The 26,449-nt window shown below is 38.4% G+C and overlaps 1 protein-coding gene across 1 annotated transcript in view; it reads right to left on the reverse strand.

Annotated features, from left to right (window-relative positions):
* trabd2a (TraB domain containing 2A) overlaps nt 1-7,449 on the reverse strand; it is an 80,400-nt gene extending 72,951 nt beyond the window's left edge. Inside the window, exons 1-2 of the mRNA XM_059358658.1 lie at nt 7,284-7,449; nt 4,653-5,213 (exon numbers count right to left, since the gene is read on the reverse strand). Coding sequence (XP_059214641.1) covers nt 4,653-5,213; nt 7,284-7,388 — 666 coding nt within the window. The 5' untranslated portion in view covers nt 7,389-7,449. The remainder of the gene's footprint in view (nt 1-4,652; nt 5,214-7,283) is intronic.
* Nucleotides 7,450-26,449: the final 19,000 nt, after the last annotated feature.

Consider the following 26,449-nt stretch of genomic DNA (forward strand, 5'->3'; position numbering starts at 1 on the left):
AACACTTTGACACTGCTGCACCACGCCAGAACGTAAGTAAGATTTGCAAGATTTCATAGGCGGGGAGCCTAGCCTGAAAGATGAAATTATTACATTTCATAATATTACGATTAGTCAAAAAACAATCTGTATGGAGTGCTGCTTGGGTGCAAAAAAGATGTCCCTCTAGTGCTCTGTAGTTTGGGGATCTTACCAATTCAGAATTGTTGAAGAAATCTGAGACAATATAGAGGGTAATGACTGAAAAAGCCTTTAATATCTCATAGCTATTTAGTCATAGACGTTAAAAATATGCCTCAGTAATTTCAACCATTAGGACTTCATTTGGGCAAGTACAATGAACACCTCCGGATATTAGACTTTTTTAATCATTACCCTCATGAATGCCTCAGATTTCTCCAACAATTGGGCAATATTAGGCTGATTAAACTTTAGAGAAAAAATAGGTTATATTAAATAAATGAACACGTATTAAATGAGCAAAGCAAAACCGCTACATTCATAAAATGTGATGCGTCAGGATCCGTCTGATTCAGCTCAGCTGGTTATTGTTGGATCATCACATCATGCGTTTGTAGTACTTAATCAGAGAAGCATGTCAAAATGTTTTTTAAAAAAAGTTGGAGCTAGTTTAAAGTTTAGTACTGACAATCTGACGATTTCTGGCCAAGTCAGCAGGTGTGAATCACCATCAAACCTCACCAACACCTATTTGAACTATTCGGTTGAGGTAATATGAAAGCTGTTCTCACTTAAAATTTTTCCAAAGCAGATTTCCGTATGACTCCTGAACAGGCACCATGATTCTCTACTGTGGAAATCAGTAAATTAAGACAAATGACAGCCTAACGAGCCGTGCATTCATCCAATCAGCTGTGCATATTAACAAGAGGAGAGAATTTTTCAATACATGCAATATTTTCCATTTGCCTTTCCCTTTCCTCTAAGTCTGTTTAATGCCAGACGTAAAGGGCCAGCGAAAACATTACAGAGACTATAACAGACCGTAAATATGGTTCTGTAGTCCCAGCCTCATTAAACAGTCCTCCCAGTCAAGAATGGCGTCGGTATTGTTTCACCAAGAGTGTATCTCACTCATCACACTATCTGGACATCTTACACTTGAGTTGAGCTAAAAGGCTTTAAATGGAACTGCGATTTTCAACCAGGTTGCAAAAGCTGTGAGAGAAAATGATGAAATATCAGGCGGGTTGCTACGAGGCCAGCACATTTGAGGCGTCCATCAAGCTGCTGTTGATTAGATTGAAACCGAGTGTGGAAATTATGGAGTGCCAAGCTGTGTACTGTGCTGGTGCAGTGTCAGGGTAGGGGTTGTTTCTGGGACACTAGAATTCATTGTTGAGCCCTCTGGAGGCTTTGTCGACCTAATTCAATAAAAGCTGTGATGATGGGAGGTTTTTCTCTCGTTATAGCCCTGTTGACAAACCCAATTTTAGCCTTCCACTGTCTTTCTGCGATATTCATCCCCACATTTGAACGCCAAAATACTTTGTCAGTGCCCTACATGTGTTAAAAATGACTATTATGAAAATTAATCATGATGGTCTGCCACCTCCTATAGGTTGTCGGTCTTGCTGTATCTATGTGTTTGCTCAGGCTGTGAAGGTACATAGGTGACATATGTCTCCTCAAAACTTCATATAGGGGCTACAGCGGCTACAACATGGGGACCTCAAGTACTGTGACTAGCTGGAAGAAAGACTTTCACCTTTTCAAGAACAGATATGTTCACAGAAAACTTTGCCACAATCCTCTTTGTATCAACCACATAAGGATTATTTTCAACGTCAATAAATAAGCTGATAATTTTCTTGATTATCACTTAATCATTTGGGCAATAAAATGTCAGACAACAGTGTAAAAAGTCCATCCCAGCTTTTACAGTACAAGGTGACGTCACTAAAAGTAAATATATTGAATATAATATGGTATAAATCAAAGATTTGATAAAAGCAAACATGCAAACAAACACAAAACAGTACTTTCTTTTCTTAAAAGATTAAGCAATTTTCAAAATACTTAACTTTTAGTTTTCTGTTAATTGATGTGAGTCGACTAATCGTTGCTGTTGCAGTTCTGAACGGTTCGTTTGATATATTTTCAAGTATGCACCATTTTTCGTGCGTTATCCTGCAAATTTCCAACATCACAAGCGATCACTGCATCCATGCAGTGCAAAACCTAAGCCTACATGGTTAGGTTTAGAAAAAGATTGTGGTTTCAGTTAAAAAATAAGTATGTTGGAACTACTTGGCTAGGTTTAGGGAACAAAACTACTTTGTTAAGTTGAGGAAAGGATTGCGGTTTTGGTTAAAACAACTATGTATGTTACATAACTTACATTATAAAAGTGAAAAAGTTATGTATTACTGACACAAACAGCGGTCTCCTGGGTGTAAGTCATGAATTAGTTTGATCCATCCAACCAGACCATCGCACTTTGTCGCTCTTTATACTACGGCACCTGATTCCCCCTTTACAGACAACCATGCATGCTGTGTCTCATGATTACATGGGTTGTAAAGGAATTACAGTGTTTTACTTTTCATAGCTTTAAGGACAAACAGTGAATGAGAACAGCCTGTACACACACATATAATATATATCCAAATATTGAAGTTAGTTTGTATAACCATACATATACTGTGATTTAGGAAAAATATATGTTATTCAGATGTCATTTGTGCCCACGTGTGTAGGCCACAACCGACTGCTGCAGGATTTCTGGAGACGACAGTCTCATCCAGAACACTTCTACTGATTTAAAACAACATGAGAAATTGTTACATCTGATCTGCCAAAAATGAGACAAGTGTGAGTGGATCTGAGAAATAATGACTTCTCTGTTCACGGTGTGAAAGTGCTTCCTCAGCAGAAGTGTTAACAACACAAGTTAAATTTAATCATCTCGTCTCAGTCAGGGAATAAAATCTTCACTCCTCCATGCTCCGTGTGTTTATCAAGACATAAACATTGCCCCATTCTTCATGTGTGACCCAAGAGAATGCTAATAAAAGTGCCGCTGGGTGGTTTGTGCAGAGACTTATAGTCTGAAGGGCCAACTAGGCCTGCTTTAAAATAACAACACTTGAAGCTTCTGGGTGTTAGGGTAAATGGTCAAGTGTAATCCCCTTAGCTCCTGACCAGCATTAGCAGAAATTCCTCAATAATACGCAACATGATTTCATAGTGACTGCTGCCTTTGAGCGATGTTTGTAATACTCAAAGGGTCACCGAGGGGCACAGACAGACAGGCAGACAAGGGGACTTAAGTGTGCTGGTTTGGGGAACAAGGTTCCTTTTTTTCTGGCAATTTCAGACTTGAGTCATTAGGATCCATTTTTCTTTAATAACAAAGAACGTGGCGGAGCACGGCTGAATGTTTGTACAGCTGATTATTAACACCACACCTTTCCCCGCTCAGCTAAGCTATGGGAAAGAGAGGAAAAGACACAACTGAAGGCCTCTGTTGTAAAAAAGACTAATTAATCTGAATCTGTACATCTGCACTTTGTCATTATTAGACATCTTCCTGCTAGTGTACTTGAGGAGACGTGACGCCTTTTCTGCAGAGTGGATTTGACATTGAGTTTACTGAAACAAACCTAAAAGTTTGCAACAACAGAAGTATGGATTATGTCCAGAGAATTAACCAGCAACAGGAGGGAGGGCAGGAATATTGCGGAAAATGGATATGGATTTAGACCATATCGCATATATCGATATAGTTCAAATTTGCACTGTGATCTTTGCTCCAGGCAAGCTGCTTTATATATAAATGCTGCCCTTACTAGGATTTGTCATATTTAGTTATATTTGTAATGTTCGTTATTCTTTTCTCATATAAATATATTTATTTAAGAAAAAGATTGACCTATTTTATTTCATAGGCTATTTTTTATTTAAGATATTTTTTTATTTAAATGTGCACTTTATGGAGCTTTGATTTTAAAAAATGGTACTCCTGTTGTTATACAGTATTCATGTTCACGTAAATAAACAGTTTCAATAAAACTACTTGTGACATGTCATATTTGGCTTTGACTTTGACTGAACATTTGCTCTTACTGTGCGAAAAACCTAAATATATCAGGATATGACTTTTGGTCAATATATGCTTTGACCAAACTCTCCACCCTATTATCATACAGAGGCTCATGGTTGTGACGGCTTGATATGTAAACATTAATGGTGTACTCTGTGGCTGAGATGTGATATGATTGGTGGGTGTTTGGTAGAGAGAAAAAAAGGTTCCTACATGATAATTATCACAACAAGGTCTGTGGATTATCTTGTGTAACTGGGTCATGATTTCTGGAAAGAGACTTTTTACATTTTTGGCGCTTTGAGCACCACAAGCAATGTGCCACCTCGTTCCATTATATTGAAAAGAAAGCAGACATCGCTGCAGCCAATATGTCCAAAACTCAGCAACTCAGAGAAGAAAAAAAGTATAACACTCAGCTGGGAGAAATAGAATTGTTTCTGGAGTGTCAAACTGCAATGACGCACATCTTCATTTTTTTGTGTCAGAACAACACTGATAACTTGTTAGAATTTTGCACAGAAACATAAATCCAAACTCTTCTGAGATGATGCAATGGAAAAACAGGCCCGAGTGCCAAACTAACCTGGGAGAAGTTGAGCCCGTTGAGTGGATGGCACTGCTCCTCCACCTTCTCGACAGCCCCCGTCCTCTTCCTCATCCTCTCCGCCTCCTGGGCCAGGTACAGGTCCAGCACCGGCACCCCTCGTGTCTTAATATCTGCCTCCGTTAACGAATTCACCATCAGCATCACCCAGACGGGCCGCTTCCTCTCCCAGTTCCCAGCGATGGCGTTGAAGAGGTAGTCGGCGTAGAGTCCCTTCCCTCTCTGATCCGGGGTCATCCACGAAGGCATCATGAGTTTCACATACTCAAGGTGTCTTTTAAGTCTCCGATAGATGTCTCTGGGTAGGACATCCTGCAGGTTCTCCCCCTGAGGGAGCAGCTGGCAGCTGGTCAGGGCTGAGATGGTGTACGGGTCCGTCAGGTCCAGCTCAAAGTAGACGATGTTGCTCTCCTGGAAGGCCTGCTTGGAGTTTTCAGGGATGAAGTCCCAAACTCGTGTGTAGGGGACGTGGATTGTACCATAGAAATATGAGGGAGGGTCCCGTTTGATCGTCCAGAGGAAGGAGTTCAGGTCAACTTGCTGGTGGCGAGATAAGAAACAACAAATTATTATTTTCTTTATTTAAATCTAATATTTCATTAATTAGTTACTGACTGAGATGTATTTGATATATGAGTTTTAGTAGGTTGTGGCAATGCACAGCAACATATCTGATCTAATTTATTTTGGTTTTAATTGTTTTTTTAATATATTTCTTTCATTTTTAAAAAAGCATATATTATTTATTATTTATTTTGCTTATTTATCTTATTTTTAAAAAAATTTTATGTGTTTTTCAGTTAATTCATTTTAAAATTCAACAAAATCCACTGTTAAAATTCAACAAATGCAATGTTTCCAAAGTCAGTGAGTAATCGTGTTAAATAATTATGATCTCATTCTTGACCCAAATAAGTGTGATTATGATTTTTGTCATAATCAAGCAGCCCTACATATGGATGTAAAAAACCAACTCCAACTCCTTGTTTTCTGCATCCAACAATTTCAGAGCCGAAGAATTTAATTTACGGTGATATAAAACACAAAACATAAAGTCCTCATATTCCCTCACATTTGAGAAGCTGGAACCAGTGAATGTGTGGCATGTTTGACAAAAATTGGAGCTGCATCCATAAATATTAGTAATCAAATGATAGGCGTATTGGAAAGAGAGAAATCAAGTCACAGTTGATGTGCCGAATTCACAAAAACAGCAAGACTTAAAGGTTTCTCCATGCCATTCACTTTACAGGAGCCAACACTGGGCATGTCTGACACCAGACAGCACACCACCACACCGTCTGCGAGAGGCTGTTTATTAGACAGACTGCTAACAGACTGATAATGACTTATTAACAGCCCACTTAGGACCCAAGTGCCAAACAAACAATACACATGTCGGTGATTGTCAGACTGTGAACCCAGCATGTTTTACCTTCCTGTTTGTGCTGGATCAGACCTGGGTAACTTTAAAGAACACAAGACTGAAAGGTAATCAATAAAAGGGTCATTGGTACAATAAACTACCAAAGGACAGAGTAAGTCTTGAATGGATGCCATGTTCCCAAATACACACACACCTGAGTGTGTAATGACTTATATGTTCCTAAAAAGCCAATACACAAAACTACTGCTGGAGCAAATTCATCATTCATTACTCAACTGACAGAAAATCATAAATCATTTTGATAACTCATTATGTTATCTTATTTATCAAGTTAAAACTCCATTCCCTGCTACCAGCTTTTTATGTCATTCCATTATATGACTTTGTTTGTGTGAAATAGTCAAAATTGAGAATGTGCCCATTTTTTTGTTTTGCTTTCCTGCCTATGAGGATTTCAGGGACCATTTGAGAAGAATTACCTCAATTTAAGCTAATTTCTTAATAGAAAAAATAGAAAATAACCTTTTTTTGGAGCAAACTTTATTCATCAAACTTAAGAGAGATGACAGAATATTTTGTTTAAGACCAAGCTGTAAAATAACCTGTATTTAATCAGAGAAGTTTGGGTTTTAAAGTCCAATTCAGCTGCTGACTCACACCAGCTTCGCCAACCAAACTACTAGGAAAAAAATCCTAATTTTAAGTTTGATGACTTCATCTGTATTTTTGCTGTTTTTGGCACTTGTGCATGGCAATCAATCAACCATATGATTATTAGTTGAATCTTTCTGGGTTTGTGACTTTTGGTCATAATAAAAACAAAACAGATTTTTGTTTTATGAGCTAAAGAGTTGATGGATTGATATGGATATAATTAGATAGATATCAAATAAATTATGGAAACATTGGTTAGAAACCTAAGTGTATGATTTAACCTGACTATACGCTTCATCAACAGGCTACAAAGTGGGAACCAGTTTCACAAATTAGAAAAGTTCACCAAAGAGGTGCAACTGACAAATGATTACTGAACTATTAAATCCCTGATGCAGAAAAGGTAATGTCAAACACAAAAAATGAGAGGAAATGGCACAACAGGGCTGCTGTACTGACACTATAAACTTCAAAATAAAAGAAAACATTGCAGTTTTAGTGCTCCGTGTGATGGATATAATCATTAGAGCTACTTTGGTAATGTTTATTTTCGCTTCATAATGACTTACTTTCTTGTTAAGCTCGCAGTTGGCGGAGTCCTTGAGCCTCCACTGGTCTGCTCGGACCAGCAGTATCACACAGGACTGAATGAATGCGCCCAAAGTGCCCCGCATCGTAGCTCCGTCCACAGTGTGCACGCTAGTGTTTTCTTCACAACGTGTTGCAGCTACTATCCCCACAGAAAGCGTGGACCGAGTACCGACTCACTTCCACAGCTCCGGCTCCATGCGGTCGCGTAAAATGAGCTGACAAGTATCCGACAAACCGCCGGACAGAGTCATGCTGGCTCGAGCCCCGGACCTGGACCTGGACCTGGACCTGGACTCACTGCTGCTGTTGCTGCTGCTGCTGCTGCTTCACGTGCGTTTGAGAGCGAGCGAGCGAGAGGTGGTCATTGGGAGTTTACGCAGGGTCACATCACGCTCTCACCGCCGGTCACACTGCTCCCTCCACACCTCCTGCTCTGCATCAAAGTTTGCCCGAGTTTATCCAAAAGTTTTGAAAGTTTGAAGCGACAGGTCGACGCACGCGCCAACACACCTGGAGCCAAAACAGACTTAAAATTGGGAGTTTTTTTCCAAGTAGTTTGGTTGGTTAAGATGGTGTGAATGAGCAGCTGGGGTTGCACTTTAAAACTCAGACTTCTCTGCTCTGTCTGTCTGCCTGCCAAGTCCTCACTGTTTGTATCTGCAACTCTCTCTCTCTCCGGCGTGTGTGTGTGCTGGTGTGTGTGAGCATCTCCACTCTACCGACCCCCTGGGTTGCCTGCATACCCCTCCCTCCCTCCACCTCTCTCTCTCTCTCTCTCTCACACACACACACACACACACACACACAGTAATCTGATTAAACATCACCCCGCGTGCAACAAGTAAAGTCTCCATTCACCTCACCTATGTCAATAAAGAAGGTGTGTAAGCCTGCAGACCATTAAGATTCACAAATGCCAATATTTTAATCATTATTTTTTTCTATTAATAGCGCCACTAATAATAGCTACATAGCCCTGATCTCCATCACCTTTTTATCTGCAGTTTCAGACTGATGAGGTCTCTTGTTGTCACCCTATAGGAGGCCTTCAGGCAATCAAGGGTGCCAGTGGAGATCCCGTGGATAGATTATCATGCCCTGCTAGTTAATGCCTGACAAACTGGAAACATTAACATGAGAAAACCCGCAATAACAGCGCTTTAGTCTGCGTCGTGTCACAGCGCAGACATGGAGACCACAGAACTCCACATTTATATGAAGATCAGCAGCTGGGACAAACATACTGACCATGTTAACCAAAGTTTTTCCATAATCTGATTGTGTTCATTTTATCCCCATACACACGCATTTATAAGGAAGCTACGAAAGTAGTTTGGGGACCCCCATGGATCTTTATCAGACTATAATAAATACATAATAATGGATACATAATAATAAATAACAGGCAATGTTCTTTTTGTTTGCTTAAATGTTTATTTTTTCACATGCATAATATATAAAACCAGACAGTGAATACAAAAATGAAGGATATACTTAAATTATTAATGCTGGAGATGATGTTATAAGACAATCCCACACAAACATTAAACAATTAAGGTGTCATTACAAAAAAATAAAGAGACTAAACAAAGATATTTAAATAATAATAATAATAATTTTAAAAGAAAATAGGAGAGAAGCATAAAATAGCTCCTCACCTAAGGACAGAGATATATATGTATACAGTTTTTAAGCTTGTCTTTCAAATTTGAACCATACAATTCAGCGGCTTAAAGTAGTTGGCAAAATTAGAAATTGTGTTTGTAGCCTTTAAATACTGATCTTTTAGTGGCAAATAGCCTTAAAAGGATTGCAGATTGCAGAACAATTATGTCTTAGCTTGATGTTTTTGTTTGTAAATGGGGAGAAAATGTATTGTCTTTATGATCATTGTGTTCTTGTTCTGTATATTATTGTCAGATGGTGTGTTATCAGTGTATGTATGAATCAATCAAAATAAGTACAAAAGTAGATCTTATGAAACTTGGATACCACAGGGAGGTCCATAATATATGATAATAACTTCAGTGGTTTCCTACAGCTACTGCCCCGGCAAACATTTTTCAGTACATGGCCAAAAATCTCATCTAGGGTTAAAGTTTTTAATTTTTTTCCCACTTTTGGCGGCTGAATTGTAGCCTAAGGCCAGTCTATGTGCTTTGATTCCACACCTGACATCATCAAACTCCTGGTTCACAGGGGGGCAGCGAACACATGTTGGTGTTGTCAGACGTCTGAGTAAATAGAAAACGGTCTGTTGATGTGAAAAACGACCTCAGGGCTTAATTTTGCAGACAAAGAGCAGGCTGGAAAATGCTGTGAGGAGGCCTGCGATGCATGGCATGACAAAAATCAGCAGTTCAGTGTGATCACTTGAAATGTGAATTAACCAACAGTCCATCCACTTTAACTGTATGTAATACAACTTGGGCTAATTCTACAGTGTTTCAGTCCACATGTGTAATTGGGACCCATGATTGTAATGCGGCCCCAGTTATAGCTCCTCCTAGTGGACAAAATCATGTTTACCAGCTGTGTCATTCTCCACTCAGTCTTCTCTGTTGTGTCCAACTTTAAAGCTGTAACTACTCTGTGCTTTGGCAGCATTGCTGCAGGTTCAATCATGCCATGCAGAAACGCTGGGGAATTTGAAAGACTGAAAGAGAAAGAGGAGACAGAGAGATGAAAGTGAGGACGGAGGGTCCAAGGACAAATCACAGACAAGAGGAGAAGAGAAGCAGACACAGATACAGATAGTCTTGTGAGTGATGTCTCTCCAGCATCCACTGATTTGAAGTCTGCAGGACGTGGCTGGTCTCAAAAAATCTTTCCTAAAGTATTTCATTCAATTTCAACTTCTTGACCTTCTTTTCCCTCTTCACATTTTATTTAATTCTCGAAAAAAGCTTCAGAACAGAAGCTTATAGGGGACATAACGAAAGGACATTGCTGTAGTGAGATGCCAAGAAAAAACTTATAGCATATTGCAGAGGTGTCACATTACTTGGCCATGAACCAGATCCCAGTCACAAATTTGATGACTTTAACTGGAAAAATGAAAAAAAAATCTGCTTGGACTTCAACACCAGTGACTCGTGGCTTCACTTTTGAAAGGCTGAAAGGCAATGTCAGCATTACCTTTTTCAGTCACACTTGTTTTCAACTAATAAATACACATTTTAAAAAGCCTTTACTGTTTTTTTGCAAATGTAATATACTGTTAAACTGTCAAGACATTTTGTGAAGAGTATATCATGAGTTGTTTAGGGCTTGAAACACAAAGCTCATGACTTGTGACTTGTCTTGACTTGGGATTTGAGTGCAAAGACTTAATTTTGACTTGTAAAACAATGACTTGGTCCCACCGCTGGCATTAACTATCAGATTGTACTCTCACAACTCTTAAAAGTCTGAATATTTAAACTCTATTAAAAAGTTGGCAGATTCTACCTTTTCTACTTATTTTTATGGCTATTTCATAAAGTCCAGTCAAAAGTGAATTTGTCCTAACGTGTTGTTGTCTGAGTTATGAATAAAATGTCAATCATTCATACTCAGCCTACCTAGAATTACTTCCATCTGCAGGTAATCTATCCAGGCTGTTTCTTGATCACAATGAAAGAGGTGAAAATATTGATATAGCTATGTGTGTGTGTGTGTGTGTGTGTGTGTGTGTGTGTGTGTGTGTGCGTGCATGCGTGTGTATGTGTGTTTGTGCTTATCTTTGTTGTTCATCTGTAGAAACGTAAAAAGAACACCTGCAGCTGCTTCCTCTTTAATGTCCGAAAGCATGAGATTTGTAGAGCCACACACACACACACACACACACACCTGTTCCTTATTTCCATTATCTCCCCGTCCAGCCCACAGAGGTTATTCTATATAAATTCTCATCCAACATACATCATCCTCTCTAGCTCTGTGTAGCATTACTTATGTGTGAGGTAAGACATGTTAACTGCTGTTAACTGAAAACACACACTTTAGTTCCTCACTCAAACTAAATGTAGGATTGTGACGAAGTTTGGGGGTCACAAATCCACTAACAAGTGTATCACAATGTCAAATACCTCCATAACTTAAAACCATATGACGCACCGGTGTTTGGGGTTGAAGAGTAAAATATGGCTTTATCAGATGAGTTGGAAATGTTTTTTGTCAGGAAACTATAAAATTTAATTTCAAAGGGAAGGTTAATAATGGGCATTCTGCAATAAAAAGTCCCCTTTCTTCCTTTTATTTTATTTTTAATGTTTCATTGACCTGTAAAACTAATTCAAAACATAGCCTATGAATTTTTAAAAATGAAACAATTGAAATTAGGAGTGATCTGTAACTCATTTCCTTCCAAAATGTAATGTATTTAATGTATTAATTCAATTGTTCTATGAAAGGATCTGCTTGAAGCTTGTTATGGACCTCAGTGACCCCCTGTCAATACTGATACTACCGTACATCTGTACATTTCCACTTTAAAGTGGCTGTGTTTGTGAAGATCAAACAGTGCTGGGGTCTTCTGAGGGATCCCGAGCAAACATCTGATTCTGCCTCTTTAGAGAGCTCTTCAAAAGGGCTTGACAATATGGAAATGACCACATATGTTTCATTTTATAAAGCCTGGATGTATTTGATCCTATCAGGTGACCCATGCACCTCTGTCCGTCTGTTCGGAATAGTAAAACAACACATAATGACAAATATCTAGATTATTTTTTAACACAACCCTGATCTCTGGTAGATTCAGTTGTAAAAGCATAAATAGCAATAAACAAAGAGAAAATGTGTGTGTGCGCATGCTTGCAAGTGCTTCCAGATTGCGATCTGGAGTTTACAGAATTTGTATGTCTGCATGTGCAGTCAGTTTACACATTCCTGACGTTTTATAATCCTAAAAATGGACTGCAGAAGACATGACTGTAAGTAAGCAGACTGCTGGACAGACCATTCATTTTGCACGCAAGACGAGAAGAGAAGAGAAGAGAAGAGAAGAGAAGAGAAGAGAAGAGAAGAGAAGAGAAGAGAAGAGAAGAGAAGAGAAGAGAAGAGAGGAGAAGAGAAGCACACGGACAACTGTATAAGCCTTCCAGTAATAGTTTGAGCTCATATGACTCAGTCCATTTACAGATGGTCAGTCATATCGACCATGGTCTACTTCCTTCACACCCCATTAAACTCTGATTGAAAAGACCTGGCACTAGTATCTGCCATTCTGGGTGCATGTGTGTGTGTGTGTGTGTGTGTGTGTGTGTGATGTACTGCGTGTCTCACTGTTTTCGCATCCAGCAGTATGACTGTCTGCGTGCCTGGTTGGTCAGAAGTGAGGCCAAGCCACGGAGACTGCTATTGCAAAATAAGGAGGATGAAAAGTTGCACGAAAACATTTTACTGACATGTGTACAATTATTTTTTATTATTCATGTTACTGCTACACTTACTGGTATTCCAATGGTAATATTATTTCTGTGGTAGCCTATTAATTGTCTGAGCAGTAGCTACTTTAAATATAGAACTGAGGAAATACAATCAGTAAACAAGTCGATATAACGCAGTTGCCTCATTAATATGTACAAATTTAAATGCAAACCGTCTGAAGAAGTGTGCTTTACTTTGTAAGATTACTTGTGAAAACAATAATTAGGTGTTTTTCACCATGGTAGTAGCTGAACACGATTAAACAAGCAACATTCACTTACGGTATTAGCATTGCTTAGCTAGCTAACGTTAGCGGGCTAATGTTTAGGGACAGCTTGGAGTGGTCCTACAGAATAATTTAACTACATCAAAACTATCAAAGTGTTATTGTGAAACAACACTTTAGCTGCTCTAACTCTAGGGCAAAAAGTGAACAGCAAAACTTCACAAACAAAAAAATTGGACGGCCTAAAATGCTGTCCACTGTCTCGGTTTAGCAATTGTTCATGTTAACTCAGCTCTGTGGTTGCTCTGTGGCAACATGAGCAGAACATGTAGCTGTCATTATAAAGCCTTCAGACATATCAGTTTGTATTTATCATCTCCACCAATCATTTACATAACTTACTACAGGCAACGACATGCATTTGGCTGAAAGTCACCAGTTAACATGGTCACTTGTTAATGTCAAACACAAGCAGCCCAATGTTTAGTGGGAATATTTTTTGTTTGTTTGTCACCATGGAAAACTTAACTGTTTCTTGGTAGACGATCAATAACGTCTACATGGTATGCCAAAGTTTGTAATCAATAAACTGAGTTAATTCTGTCCTAAGTCCAACTAACCTACTTTACTTTAACCTACCGTTAGCTTAGTTTATCTTAGCTTATCTTTTCTTTTCTTAGTGACAAGCAATATCTAGCCTGTCTGGGGGTTTTTTGGAAAGACAAATAAGATATAAATTGTTTGAAGAAGTCATAGACAGTTTGTTTCTTTTCATTTTAGATGTAGCAGGCTAGCCATTATTGTTTTCCTCTGTTCCCAATCTTTATGCTTACTAAGCTAACTGTCTGCTGCCTGTAGATTCATATTTAACATACAGATATGAGATTGGTATGTACAGTCATGGAATAAATTATTAGACCACCCTTTTTGACAATAACCAAAATCATTAGCAAGAAAACCATGGAAACTGTCTAGATATCAGCTCTTAAATTTAACTCCTATTTTCTTATTTAACTTTCTGCAAAAGTTGTGACTTGGGAATTTCAACATCCAACTATTAATTATATGGTGTGTCAAGTAGTTCCAGATATTTCGACCAGACAGAGTTAACTTCTGTAACTAAAGGCTAAATTGCACTCACTGCAGAAACCTGTCTAAATAGTAGGTTTAACACAAACTGAGATATCTTCACGTTTAGCCTTCCAGAGTTTAGTCAGTGTCTTCCTCAAGCTGAATGCACCTTTACCTGGAAGACACAACTTTTTCAGTGCATTCGTTCAGACGTAATGACTGTTGACTTCAGCATCAATACAGAAAAAACAAACCTCAGTGTCTGATGTCTCATGATTGAGGTCTTTTATCAGGTAGCTTCCTGCTTAGGGAAGTTTTGGTAATCTCTTGCAACCAAAACAGTGACTCTGACATTTTATTGTTTAGAAAGCCTAGAAGCGACCTTGTATGGAATGTTTTTACAGACAAATCTTGATCTCAGTAATCTCAGTAAACAGAGACTTCCCTAAATTTCCTGTTTCTGAGTGAAGCGTGGAGACAGAGATATTGTGGTGCTTATAAAATGCTGATCTGGAGTTATTTTAACAGCATCACTACCAGAGTAATTCACTAACATTGTGAAATTATAATCTGACTTGACTGCAGTGATGATATAAACCATGTTTTATGCCGTTTACAGTAATCCCATCTATTCTAATCTGTGACTTCCCAACACAAGCAAACAAACCTTCCGGATAACTCACCATCAGTGCGTTTTATACACTGACCTTCTGGTTTTAGTGGCAATACAAACCACATGATTGCTGTTTTTGATATTCACAACACATTCAATTATCCGGTTCGTGTAAACATCTACAGTTTCAGATTTCAAAAACAAACATGACATTAACTCCAAGCGACAAGCAGACCAGAAAAGGCATGACTGCACAGTTAGTTGTGATGGAAGTGGTTGTGTGACGGAGCCTTTAGTCACAGCTTCAAAGCAAAAAATGGTGTTCATGGTAAAAAGCATTTACTGGAATCCAGGGTGTCCTGGCGGCTCTGTGGGCAGACACACATACCACGTACACTAGATCCAACAATCTGCTGCTAGCTCATGTACTTAATTACCAACCCCCCTCCCCCTCTCTCCTGTTCCCCCTGTCTTTATTGGGAAACTTCTTTCTCAGGTGTCATTTGTCTCCAAGGACATTCCACATGATAGTAAAAGGGATTTTTTTGGGGGGGGCGGTGGAGGGGTATTGCTCACCTACTTTTAAACCTCAAATAAAAAACAAGCTAATTTAAACTACTGTAGTCGTTAATCTTGACAGATGTTTTTATTGGTTTGCCAGTATGAGTCGATGAACTGTGATATAGTTGTGTCCATGATTCCTTTTGCTTCCAAGGTCATTTTTAAGTGTAATACAAAAAGCACTATTCAGCCTGGATGACTGACTATGAGTATGCGTCTGGGTTGTCCAGACATAAGACAGCAGTGGTGGAAAAGTATTCAGATCATTTACTTAAGTAAAAGTACTAATACCACACTGTGAAATTACTCCACTACAAGTAAAAGTCCTGCATTCAAAACTTACTGAAGTAAAAGTACAAAAGTATCAGCATCAAAATGTACTTAAAGTATCAAAAGTAAAATTAGTCATCATGCAGACTGACCCCACTCATACTGTTTTATATATTTCAAATATATTATTACATTATTTGTATTGACTTATTTATGCAAGCAGCATTTTAATTTTGTAAAGATGGGGCTCATTTTAACTACCTAATTTACTGCTATGAGATTTAATAAAAAAATGTCTCATGACTTTAAATTGATCAAGTTTTTTATGTTAAATCTTGACTTAAAAAGTAACCTCAAGTTCCTCAAAATTGTATTTAAGTACAGTACTTGAGTAAATGTACTTAGTTACTTTCCACCACTGTAAGACAGGGATCTAAAGTTTATTTATCAACACTAGTTAGAGCAACATCTGTATTTATTCATATGAATATTTTCAATATGACTAGAGCCAGAACCATAAAAAATAAATTAAAAAAATATAAACAGAGATTCATCTCTACTGTCTCTGCCAAAACTGTGAGGTAAGAGTGCTAACCACTAGACCACCGTGTAGCCCAATGTCAGATCAGCATCAGCATATATACTGACCAATAGGTATCAAGAAATGTCAGCTGAAATGTCAAATATATGTTTGACCTAATTTCAAAACAGTGTCTCCAATCCATAGTCTGTAGGTCAGAGAGTTTACATGGTAAAATGTTCTTTTCAGTAATAACTCTTCAATAATTTAAGACATCCTTATGAAAAATGTCTGTATACGTTAGGGAAATAATGTACAACTTTAAGTGTAATACATTGTACTGTATTTTATTCTGTCCTGATGTGAAATAACATTGAGAAGGAAGACTCCACTGCAAAGGACACCCCCTTTAAAAAAAACCCACACAGGAGATTCATGAAAAGTGACATTTAACTGTCTCCTCTTTTGCTTTAATCACACTACATACAGTCATAACGACCACCCTTGTTTTCTCTAATTTCTTGTTTATTTTCATTTGCTGATATCTAGCCATTTTCCATACTTTTCTTGATAATGATTTTGGTTATTATCAAGAAAACCATGGAAAATGTTTAGATATCAGCTCCTGCAATAAACTCTTATGAGCTATTTTTGTAGTTATCATTATATTTATCCAAACAAATGTACCTTTAGTTGTACCAGGCATTAAAATGAACAAGAAATTGAAGAAAACAATGGTCTAATAATTTTTTCCATGACTGTAATTCAACACTGAGCATGCCATTATATGACACTCAAAGGGATGCCACTTGGAAGATTCACATCTGCTCCAATGGGGGTTAGATTTCTCTGTTTATTAGTATTTTTCGCATCGAATCTCAAACAAACTGAGACAGTCGCATGAAACATGTTTGGTTTTGTTCATTTTGTTTACTGAAAACAAAATCCAGTTGAAATCTATCCTGATGCTTTTCCAAAGATTGTCTCCAGTTGAGGTCAAAAGTTGATCTTGAGTTGTTTATTCCTCCGAGCCATGTTAGGTAAAGAAAAATAATAATTCATCTTTCCTACTATTATCATTCCAACTCCACCCTCAACTTCCAGTCTGTTCCAAGAAGTCTCTTTCTCTTTCTCTCTCTTTCTCTTTCTCTTTCTCTCTCTCTGATGTGCAGTGTGCATGTGTTTTCAGATCATTAGGTTTCACGATGACATGCTTAAATTAATGTCTCAGTTATCTGTCACTGCCAGAGGCTTCCACCGGCTCAAAACTAACATTTCTTTCCACTTTCTAAAAAAAAAAAAGAAGTAAAATATGACCTTTACTGCAGCGTTTGTGTTTCCAAGCCTGTATTGGTTTTATTTTATAGAAAATATCTCCCTACACCATTATCAATGTTTTTATTGTTATTAGTGCAGTGAATGAGATGATTCCTTGGATCCTGGTAGTAGTGCTAACAGTGTGTACAGGAGGCGTTCCCATTCAGGGCACGTGGTCATTCAGAACACTTGCTATTCGAATCGGGTCATTTGCTTGGCCCCAAGGAAACTTTAAAGCATTGAAATCTTTACAGCTCATTTGACAGCCTCACACTCAACACTGCACCTTCTTGGGTCCTCAGCAATACACCCACAAAGTGGGAAGCCACCCAGATGAACAGCTCATGAGGTATGCAACGGACAGTCAGACATACACAGATATTATAGTGAGAAGATGCAGCTAAAGCGCCTCGTATTGGCTGAACAGCACAAAATTTATTATGATGACTCAGACACATGGTTGCAGTAGCACACGGTGTTCAGGAGATTTATTGTTTTTGTAAAAGCCCAGCCATAGCAAAATTTTATGACACATGAGAAATCCGAAGTAACTTTTTCCAGCTTGATCCAGACATGTTTGGGACCTAATTTGGTGGCAATTGCTCGAAATTTGTAGCAGAAATAGCGAAAAAAACATCAATCTAGAAGCAAATAGGCGTGGATTGTATGGATACATTTACATACACATTTACATTAGTACTGTAACGAGAGAGTATTTACAGATTTCTTTTGTAAAAGACCTGCCCACAGCATTTCAACAAACTGTGAGGGCCAGCTATAGAAAAACTGTATGAAACATCAAAAAAATGACTTTTTCCAGCTTGGTCCAGAAACAATTTGGGACTAAATTTGGTGGCTTTTGCTCCAAATTTGTAGAAGTAGCGAAAAAAAATGATTTGAACATGATTAAAAATGGCGGAAAATGAATTAAGAATCAAATGGACATGGTTTGTGTGGATTGATTTGACTGGATCCACAGAATCCAAGGGGAAAAAAGCAGAGTTTTTTTCTGAAATTGAACAGTTACAGACAAAACATAAAGTTTGTTGTTATCGTGCCACCATGTGAGCAGATGCACCACATCCTTGGGTCCCTCAAATACACCCGCCAAGGTGAATTAGTTGCTGGTTATTACGTCACTATGCTCAGACACACTGTATCCTACATATTAAGCAGTATAGAATCCACCTTCTTGCAGTTCAGTCAGCAGCCATCACTTCCTACTGTCTGCTGATTCTTTGGACACGTTCAGATTCAGTCAAGAGAAATGTTTCAGTGCTGGCTTTGTCCATACAATTGCAATTATCGTGGCTGTCACTGAAAACTAATGGCCCGACAGTATGAGACTCTGGAGGAGGGCAGCTGTATGTGTGAAAAGAAATGGAAGCTACATAATGACTCACTCGGCGCTTGTCATGGCTCCATAAATCAGCTGCAGTTACTGCTGTGAAGCCTCACAGACTTTCTCTGTCTCATCTTTACGCTTGACCTCTAACAGACACCTGTCCACAGTCAATGGAGGACTTACCTCACTTCTGCACTCGTTTTCCATTAGTCCTGATCTCCATCACATCAGAACATGACCGGGGAGGGGCCGGCGGGGTAAAACTAGAATTAGTAGAGAGAGAGAGGGAGAGAGAGAGAGAGAGAGAGAGAGAGAGAGAGAGAGGATGAAGGGGTGTGAAGGAATGCAGCTGTTCAAACAGCTCTTTGATTTAGTGGTCACGGCGCTCAGCGTGACTCACTTTGGCTCAAACACCGTGGAGATCACTCAGACGTTCATCCCTCTGGTCCGGTGGTTTTCTGCTCCCTGTCGGCCTGTGTGTGTGTGTGTGTGTGTGTGTGTGTGTGTGTGTGTGTGTGTAAGAGAGAGTGTGTGTGTAACCTCTTAAAACTAACACTTTATTAAAGTGAATTAAAGGTTCCCTGAGGATTTTTTCCCCTGCAAACAAATAAAGCTTCTGATTAAATAGCATATTTCTCACCAAAATGTTGTATCTATGCTGCCTTATACACATGGTTATTGCATCTACTCTCTTCTAACATTTGCAAACAGGCTCTATTTTTTTTTTTTTTAAGTGCACTTTTTACATTCACATTTACCTTCTGGTCTTCTTCTTCATTGTCTTTGGTGGGACATTGCAGCATTTCCTGCCACATTTCAACCACTGGGTGAGTAGTGGAGTAGTTTGACACCGTGGCTGAATGTCACATATCACACTGGTATGTAATTAAAACCTAAAGAGGTACAGTTATTTAAATTCCCTCCTAGCAAAGTGTGGATCTCATAAAATCTAAATTATGTCCTTCAGCAATATTTATTGTCAGATTTCAAAGTAGGATACTACATTAAAATAAAATACAAACATATCGAACTAAATGGTGCCTGTATGGAAAAACATGAATTACATTAGTTAGAAAAAAAGACTGAATTCTTGGAATAAAATTATTTAAAAATGCCTCGAAAAAAAGTACAACTAGAGCTCTGGGAAGAACCTTTTTTCCCTCTTAATCAATCGATTTAAAAAAAAACAAACTGACTAATGGATTTTAGTGCTCATTGGTAAGCCTGGGACTTAAAGCTGCAGAAAAAACTGTCTCAATTCTACAATGTCATTTAGCAAATGCTTTTATCCAAAGCGACGTACATTTCATACAAAACAAGCAAAGACAACTCATGAGTGCCATGGGTTGAGTTTGTGTCCAATAGGATGTAGGTGCTATCAGGCAGTGCATAAGGACAGTGTAAACAGTGCACTGATTATTTATTCTCGTTAATTTATGATAAATTGGTCATGGGCCAGATAGTCCAGGTCAAAAACTCTCGAGGGTACTTTTATACTAATAAATGATTGTTGTGAAGTGAAACAGCTTTGACTTATTCGAAAGAAGTTTACAGTAAAGACTGTGCAGCCAGTTGTATTGGCTTCAATTTGATGGTATCAAGTAACTGTATTCTATTGTTGAGTCTGCTCATGAGGGAAAAAAAAATCAAGTAGTTTATAATTAACAAGTATGCTCTCCGTTTGTCTTTAGGACAGTAGGAAAAAAAAAATCTGGTCGGATGTGAGACTAAACAACCTAAATCATGATCCCCGAAATTGTGGAAAAAGAAAACTCTCCTGATTAATGTTATCATTTTTAAGTCAACGATTCAGATGGTGAACGTATCAGTATGTGAGAGCGGATTCAACGTGGCGGCAAGCCTGAGAACCTGTCTGAAAATGTCAGACTTCATGAGGAAAATCAGATCTTCTCTTCCCGCGACCTCGGTAACCTAGCGCTCAATAAGAGACGTTTTAACAGCATAACAAGCCCGAGTGGAGGCCAGAAACTTGCCAGGAATAAATAAATCTTCATGTCAAATGAAAGAGATGTGTGTCTAAAAAAATTACATCCCTACTTGGCCGGCATGTTAGCCTTTTACAAAGCGCGGCCTCTTGTACGGAGCGACTGTCAGTCAAAGTGCTCTGCTTGGTTCTCCTCACTCACAGGGGTCAATCCAATCCAAAGAGCCACTCTGCCTCCCTTTGACTCTCTGGCTGAGTCAACAGGCTGAGCACGAGGTTTCAGTTTCGCCGGTGCACTTCTCACCTGCGTCTCATTGAAGACGTGCCAAAAATGATCATGTAAAAGTGGAGAGGTTGCCCGCGTGCTGGCCGACGCTGAAAGTGCTCTGTGTGTGTGTGTGTGTGTGTGTGTGTGCGTGCGTGGGAAGGTGTGTGTCCGTGCCTTTTCGGTGCACGTGCGTGTTAAAACCTCAGGTCAGGTATCCGCCGGGCTGCAAAGAACCAAAGTGCTCAAACACCACCTGATCTGTGTGTGTCAGATTGTGTGGGGAGTGTGTGCATCAATGAGAGCCTTGTGTTATCAGGCCTCCCCCCAACCGCTCTGATTGAAATGTAAATTGAAAGTGTCATAAAGCCCATATTGTCAGCCAGGCTTTAAGTTATGAAGAAATAATAACAGGCTCTTTCATTAGGGAAATGACAGCTCTCGTTTTCTCTGATTTTTCTCCCGGTGGAATGTTTCGGTAATTACTTCAATATTGAGAGTCGAAAAAACATCTGGGATCAATGACAACATTTTCTTAGGTTATTAAAAACAATGTTCTGACTCTGGAAGCACTTGCTGTGGAGTACAACAATGTTCTGTAAAATGGGTGTACTGTGAAATATTTGCACCTTCAGCATTGCTATTTAGCTGACTTAGTATCCCAGCATTTTAGCTGTCAAATCCTGCATCCAATAAACATAAATCCAAGCCAACAAAAAAGATACATGGATGCTGCACAATTCAGTGCATCACAAATGTAAACTACAACATTTCTAAAAACATTTTGAGTGTGCTTGACTCTGGTCCGTGACTCTCATCCATACATTACTGACACTGCAGAGCTAGTCGATTTGATACCTTTTTAGGGTATGTGTGAATAATAATAAAATCTAGGAATAAGCCCGGTGAATAGTATATAGTTTGCTCTTTTAAGCACACTCGATTATATAGTTTTATCTATCCAGAGTCCATCTATCCTCATAGATCTATCCTCTACGACTTACTGTAATTGAATGATCATGAATCAGACACCTTTGCGGTCATGTTTCAAATAACAGTACATGAGTTGGGGGCTTTTGTCTGGACCACAGGAGTAGAATCATGTCAGTGCTGCTGCTTGTCCACCTTATTCATAGTGTTCATGACTCACTGTCTGCCTGTGGTGTTATTTTATTTTCTCATTCATTTTCCCTGACCTAATGTTTTCTCTTCTGATTCTTTGAAATCCTGATGACAACATGGAGCAAACTGGAGCTAGGACTTGCAGTAAATACCTGTCAAAGTGGGAGTTAAAGGTTATATAAAGACTTAAAATATATTGGAGATGTTTCTTGAAACTAAAACACACACTGAGTACAAGACAAGACAAGTGTCACTTCATATATTTTCTTATCTTGTTAAAAAAAATGTTTTTCTTCCGGAGGCTGTAGCAGGCTCAATTTTAGGAGTATACTGAAGCTAGTGGTAACATATAAAACTAGAAGATCTAAGGAATATATGAAGACCAACTTATGGGACATAGCTGACCAGGTAAATGGTCTTTAATGGGAGGTATATTAATGTTATAAACCCCTTATATACCTGAATATGTTTAATAAATACATAAATAAATGCATTAATTATTTAAGTCAGTTTGTTAGATATATTTGAACAGAACAACTTAACACATATTACTACTTAATTAATCCTCAGGTTCACAGCTTTCAGGTGATGTACACTACTTATATGTGGCATTTATTGTTGACCTGCTATCTCCCCCTAAACACAACCACCAATTCTCCAAAAAAGGACCTTTAATGGTTACTGGTTATACCAATGACCTAAACTAATTTTTATCTCCCAAAACTTTTTAGAGAAAGACAACGATATGAAAACTATATTGCAAATTATGTTTTTTTTAATGTATTGCTAATAACAGAAGTAAAAGGTATCTATTACACATGTTAACAAGACTCATGGTCCTTTTCAGATGTCTTACTTTCGTACCACACTGCAGAATGAGTCCACTACAAGTAACTACAAGTCCTGCATTCAAAACTTAGTTAAGTAGAAGTCCAAAAGTATCAGCATCAAAGTGTACTTAAAGTAGAAAAAGTAAAAACACTTGTTATGCAGAATGGATCCACTGAGATTGTTAAATATATTCCAGATATATTATTGTATTATTTTTGATGCATTTATGTATTTATTATACTAAACTTGCTTTGCCTAGGGGGCACTTTTTAAAAAAACGACCGGAGGCCAAAGGCCAGTTAATAAACAAACATCAATATTTATCAGATGTACTGTATATTTATAGGGGGGAATCCTCCCGTGGCTGTTTTTGGGATAAACAAGCTCTATTTTCATGCTTTTTTTTCATCCTGGCAACTTATTTACATTCCCAGTGTGAATCTATTTATTTTCACTGTGAATTAGAAAATGACCAGTGAGACACCCAGCACAGCACCCAATCCATGAGTTAACTATCACTGCACACTGTGAATAAAGACTGTGCCGGAAAACATAAGCATATTTCTGTTGTGTTTGGAGCCAAATAAACAAGTGGAATATCAGTAGTTTGTTCTCCTTGACTTTAAATTTGAGATGTTCAACTCTTCAAGTATACTTATTGAATTTGTGGTTAAGCACTCCACTTACAATAGAGCACAGCCTCTTTTTCCAACACATTTAAGCCAGTCAGGAATATTAATATCTGTTTATCAGCACTAAACATAAAATGTCATTATTAGATATTTGGTCATAAACTTAAGTGTTATGACAAATTTTGTCCTGTTGATGGAAAGTGAAGGGATCACCAAAGCGACTGAAGTTCATTCTGATCCAGTAGTTATTGAGATATTTCACTTAAAGCCACAAAAATTAACCTGATGCTGGCGCTATACTGCCCTACAAAGCGCAAAGGGTAAAACTGAGAAAAACTGAAAAACCTGTTTTAACTAGCCAGCCAAATGGGTTATAGGTAGGTAAGTGATATGGCACTTATTTCTACATGTTTTGATGTTATTTTTACGCTCAAAAATCAAGATTATTTATTTGACCTTTGACCCCAAAAACATAGTTACTGCATTGCTGTAAAAGGTTCTAATAGTAGTGCAAAAACAGAGTGCAGTAAGTACAATGTTGTTGTCTTCTTTCAGCTTTTATATTTAGTTTTCAGTGAATAAACATTTTCAGATTGAATTTGTTATAAGTGTATTTAAGTGTTTAATAACTTTATTCAAAGATTTGCATATTTTAGACTTAATATTATAAATAAATGTTATATTTTAGTCTTAATATCATTTGAACTCACTTTTTTTACTTGATCACTATCTAGATAATAATTCCTCTTTCAAATAAACTTATAATTTCTATTATCTTTATGTTTAAATTAGTATATGTATCCAAAGCAGACCGTGGTTAGTGCAATTACTACTTTGGTTTTGAGTTGGATTTTGTAGTTACTGCAATTTTTATACAACTATTTCTCTGAAATAAAACAAAATTGAAATCTAAAACAGCAAGGAAGAAAGACAGCAAGGAGTTCATGTTTTCTTATAGCTCAATTTCGACCTAAACTAACTGCAGTTAGGCTTATAGGCCAGTATAGGCATCACCAAAGTCAATAGGATTTACCCCCTTGGGACAAGGAATGTTTGTACAAAATTTTATGGCAATCCATCAAATAATTGTTGAAATATTTCAGTCTAACCAAAGTGGTGGCTCAACTGACAGCCACAGGCTTGAATCAGCAATAAAGTGACCACTTCTCCCCCTTTTTATGTTGTTGTTGACAAGTTTGACCAACTTTAACAGAAAATAATAATGTGAATAAATACATGATTATTTTCCAAGGAACAATGCTGAACTATAACTTTACATTACTATCCATCATCCACACAACCCTTCAGCATTTAGTAAACAGTGGACAATAGTCACCTCAACTTTCAGTCAGTTGTTTTTGTGACCTAACTGGAATGAAATCAACTCTCAGCACACATGACTTGACCGAGGTATGGAAAGTGATACGGACACACTGGATTGAAACCATCGGCTCCTTTCAGTCAGACCCATCATGATAGAAGTGAGTGGGAAACCAGAGAAGTGTATTTTTATTGACTCTGGACCTGTGCCTGTAAAATGTCAGGAGGAAGCACCCAGAGGCTGAGGGCTGGAGAGAGAAAAAGAAGCTCTCAGGAATGAAGAATAGGACACTGATACAGGGAAGTTCCTGTGTCCGCAGCCTCGAGGGGCATCCAGGCTTCATTTCCCAGGCAGGGATGTGTTTGTGTGTGCACAGATTAAACTCATAAGAGGAGCAGATACTGACAATCAGAATTCAACAGTCGGAAATATGATAGAATAGTACTGCATAGCATTAAGACCAAAGGTTATTTGCCATATACCGTAACATAATGCCCAAGCCTAATTCTGTGTTATAAATTAAATAATGAAATCCAGTTTGTGGGGTATTTTAAGGACACACGAATACCATTTGAATCACTTCTTCCATTATTTGCCTTCCATGTCTGACTTGGATACTGTCTCATCTGTCTAACTAATGGATGACAAGCTCTGCCTGTAGGGGTTTAATAAAGCAGCTGAACAAAGTATTCAAATTCACTACAGGCCTGAACTTGACTGGTTGCAAATAACACCAAAAACAAAAACAAAGGATTGCATGTGTGATATACATACCTGCCCAAACTGTTTTTTGGCCTCGCTTGTCAAGTGTTGTGTTCTTTTGGGCATCTTCGCCATTCTTCTTAGCCTGGAAACCAGTTGAATCTGCAGAGATCGTGTTTTATTTGCTCTGGAAGATAAGAATTGTCATTCACCAATATAGACAGACTTCGACCCGGCCTGGACCGAAATGGGCCATTCACAACCATTTGTCTGATAAAGAGATTATGGGTGTGTTTCCACAGAGTATCACTCGGTCCTCCCATCACGTCTCTGGCACGCTCAGATTGAAGGCGAAACATCACAGAGACGTAAATATTGCGGCTTGAAATAACAGTCTGAAAGGCTTTACATATTGTTTTGCTGGAATTTGAGAAAGTCCAAATGCATTGGGGACTCTATGTCACGTTTCATTGCTTCGATTTGTTGAGGCTGTTTCATTGCTCTGACAGTAGGTTTGTTTCCACTGAGTACTTTTTGGAAAGTAAAATTGTTCTGCAACACTTGTATGATTATTCAGTGATGAGACACTGACAACAGACCGACGTGGCAAATCCAAACAGTCGAGACATTCTTTTTCTTTGTCCGTCGTCTTCTCTTCTTTGGATCCTTCTTCTCGATTCTCTCATCTCAGTCTGCTCTGCTTATATAAATGGCCCTGTTATGTTGTGGTTTGTGTCACGTTCTACTTACGTCATGTCCCGCCTTAACCGTATCCAATCAGCGTCGACTAGTCAGTAGCAGCTCAGAAAAGCCGCTACCTGAGCCACGAACCACTAACGTTGGGCGGATCCTCTCTCCCAAGCCACACACATAGTGGTTCACTAGAGGGAAAAGTACCTAATGGAAACACGCCTAGTATTTTCACGGGAAAAAAGTGACAAAATAAAGGCAGTAAGTTAACTTGAAACTGAAAACTGTGTTTGCTATCCAG

The sequence above is a fragment of the Centropristis striata genome, chromosome 19 (assembly GCF_030273125.1).
Source record: "Centropristis striata isolate RG_2023a ecotype Rhode Island chromosome 19, C.striata_1.0, whole genome shotgun sequence".
NCBI lineage: Eukaryota > Metazoa > Chordata > Actinopteri > Perciformes > Serranidae > Centropristis > Centropristis striata.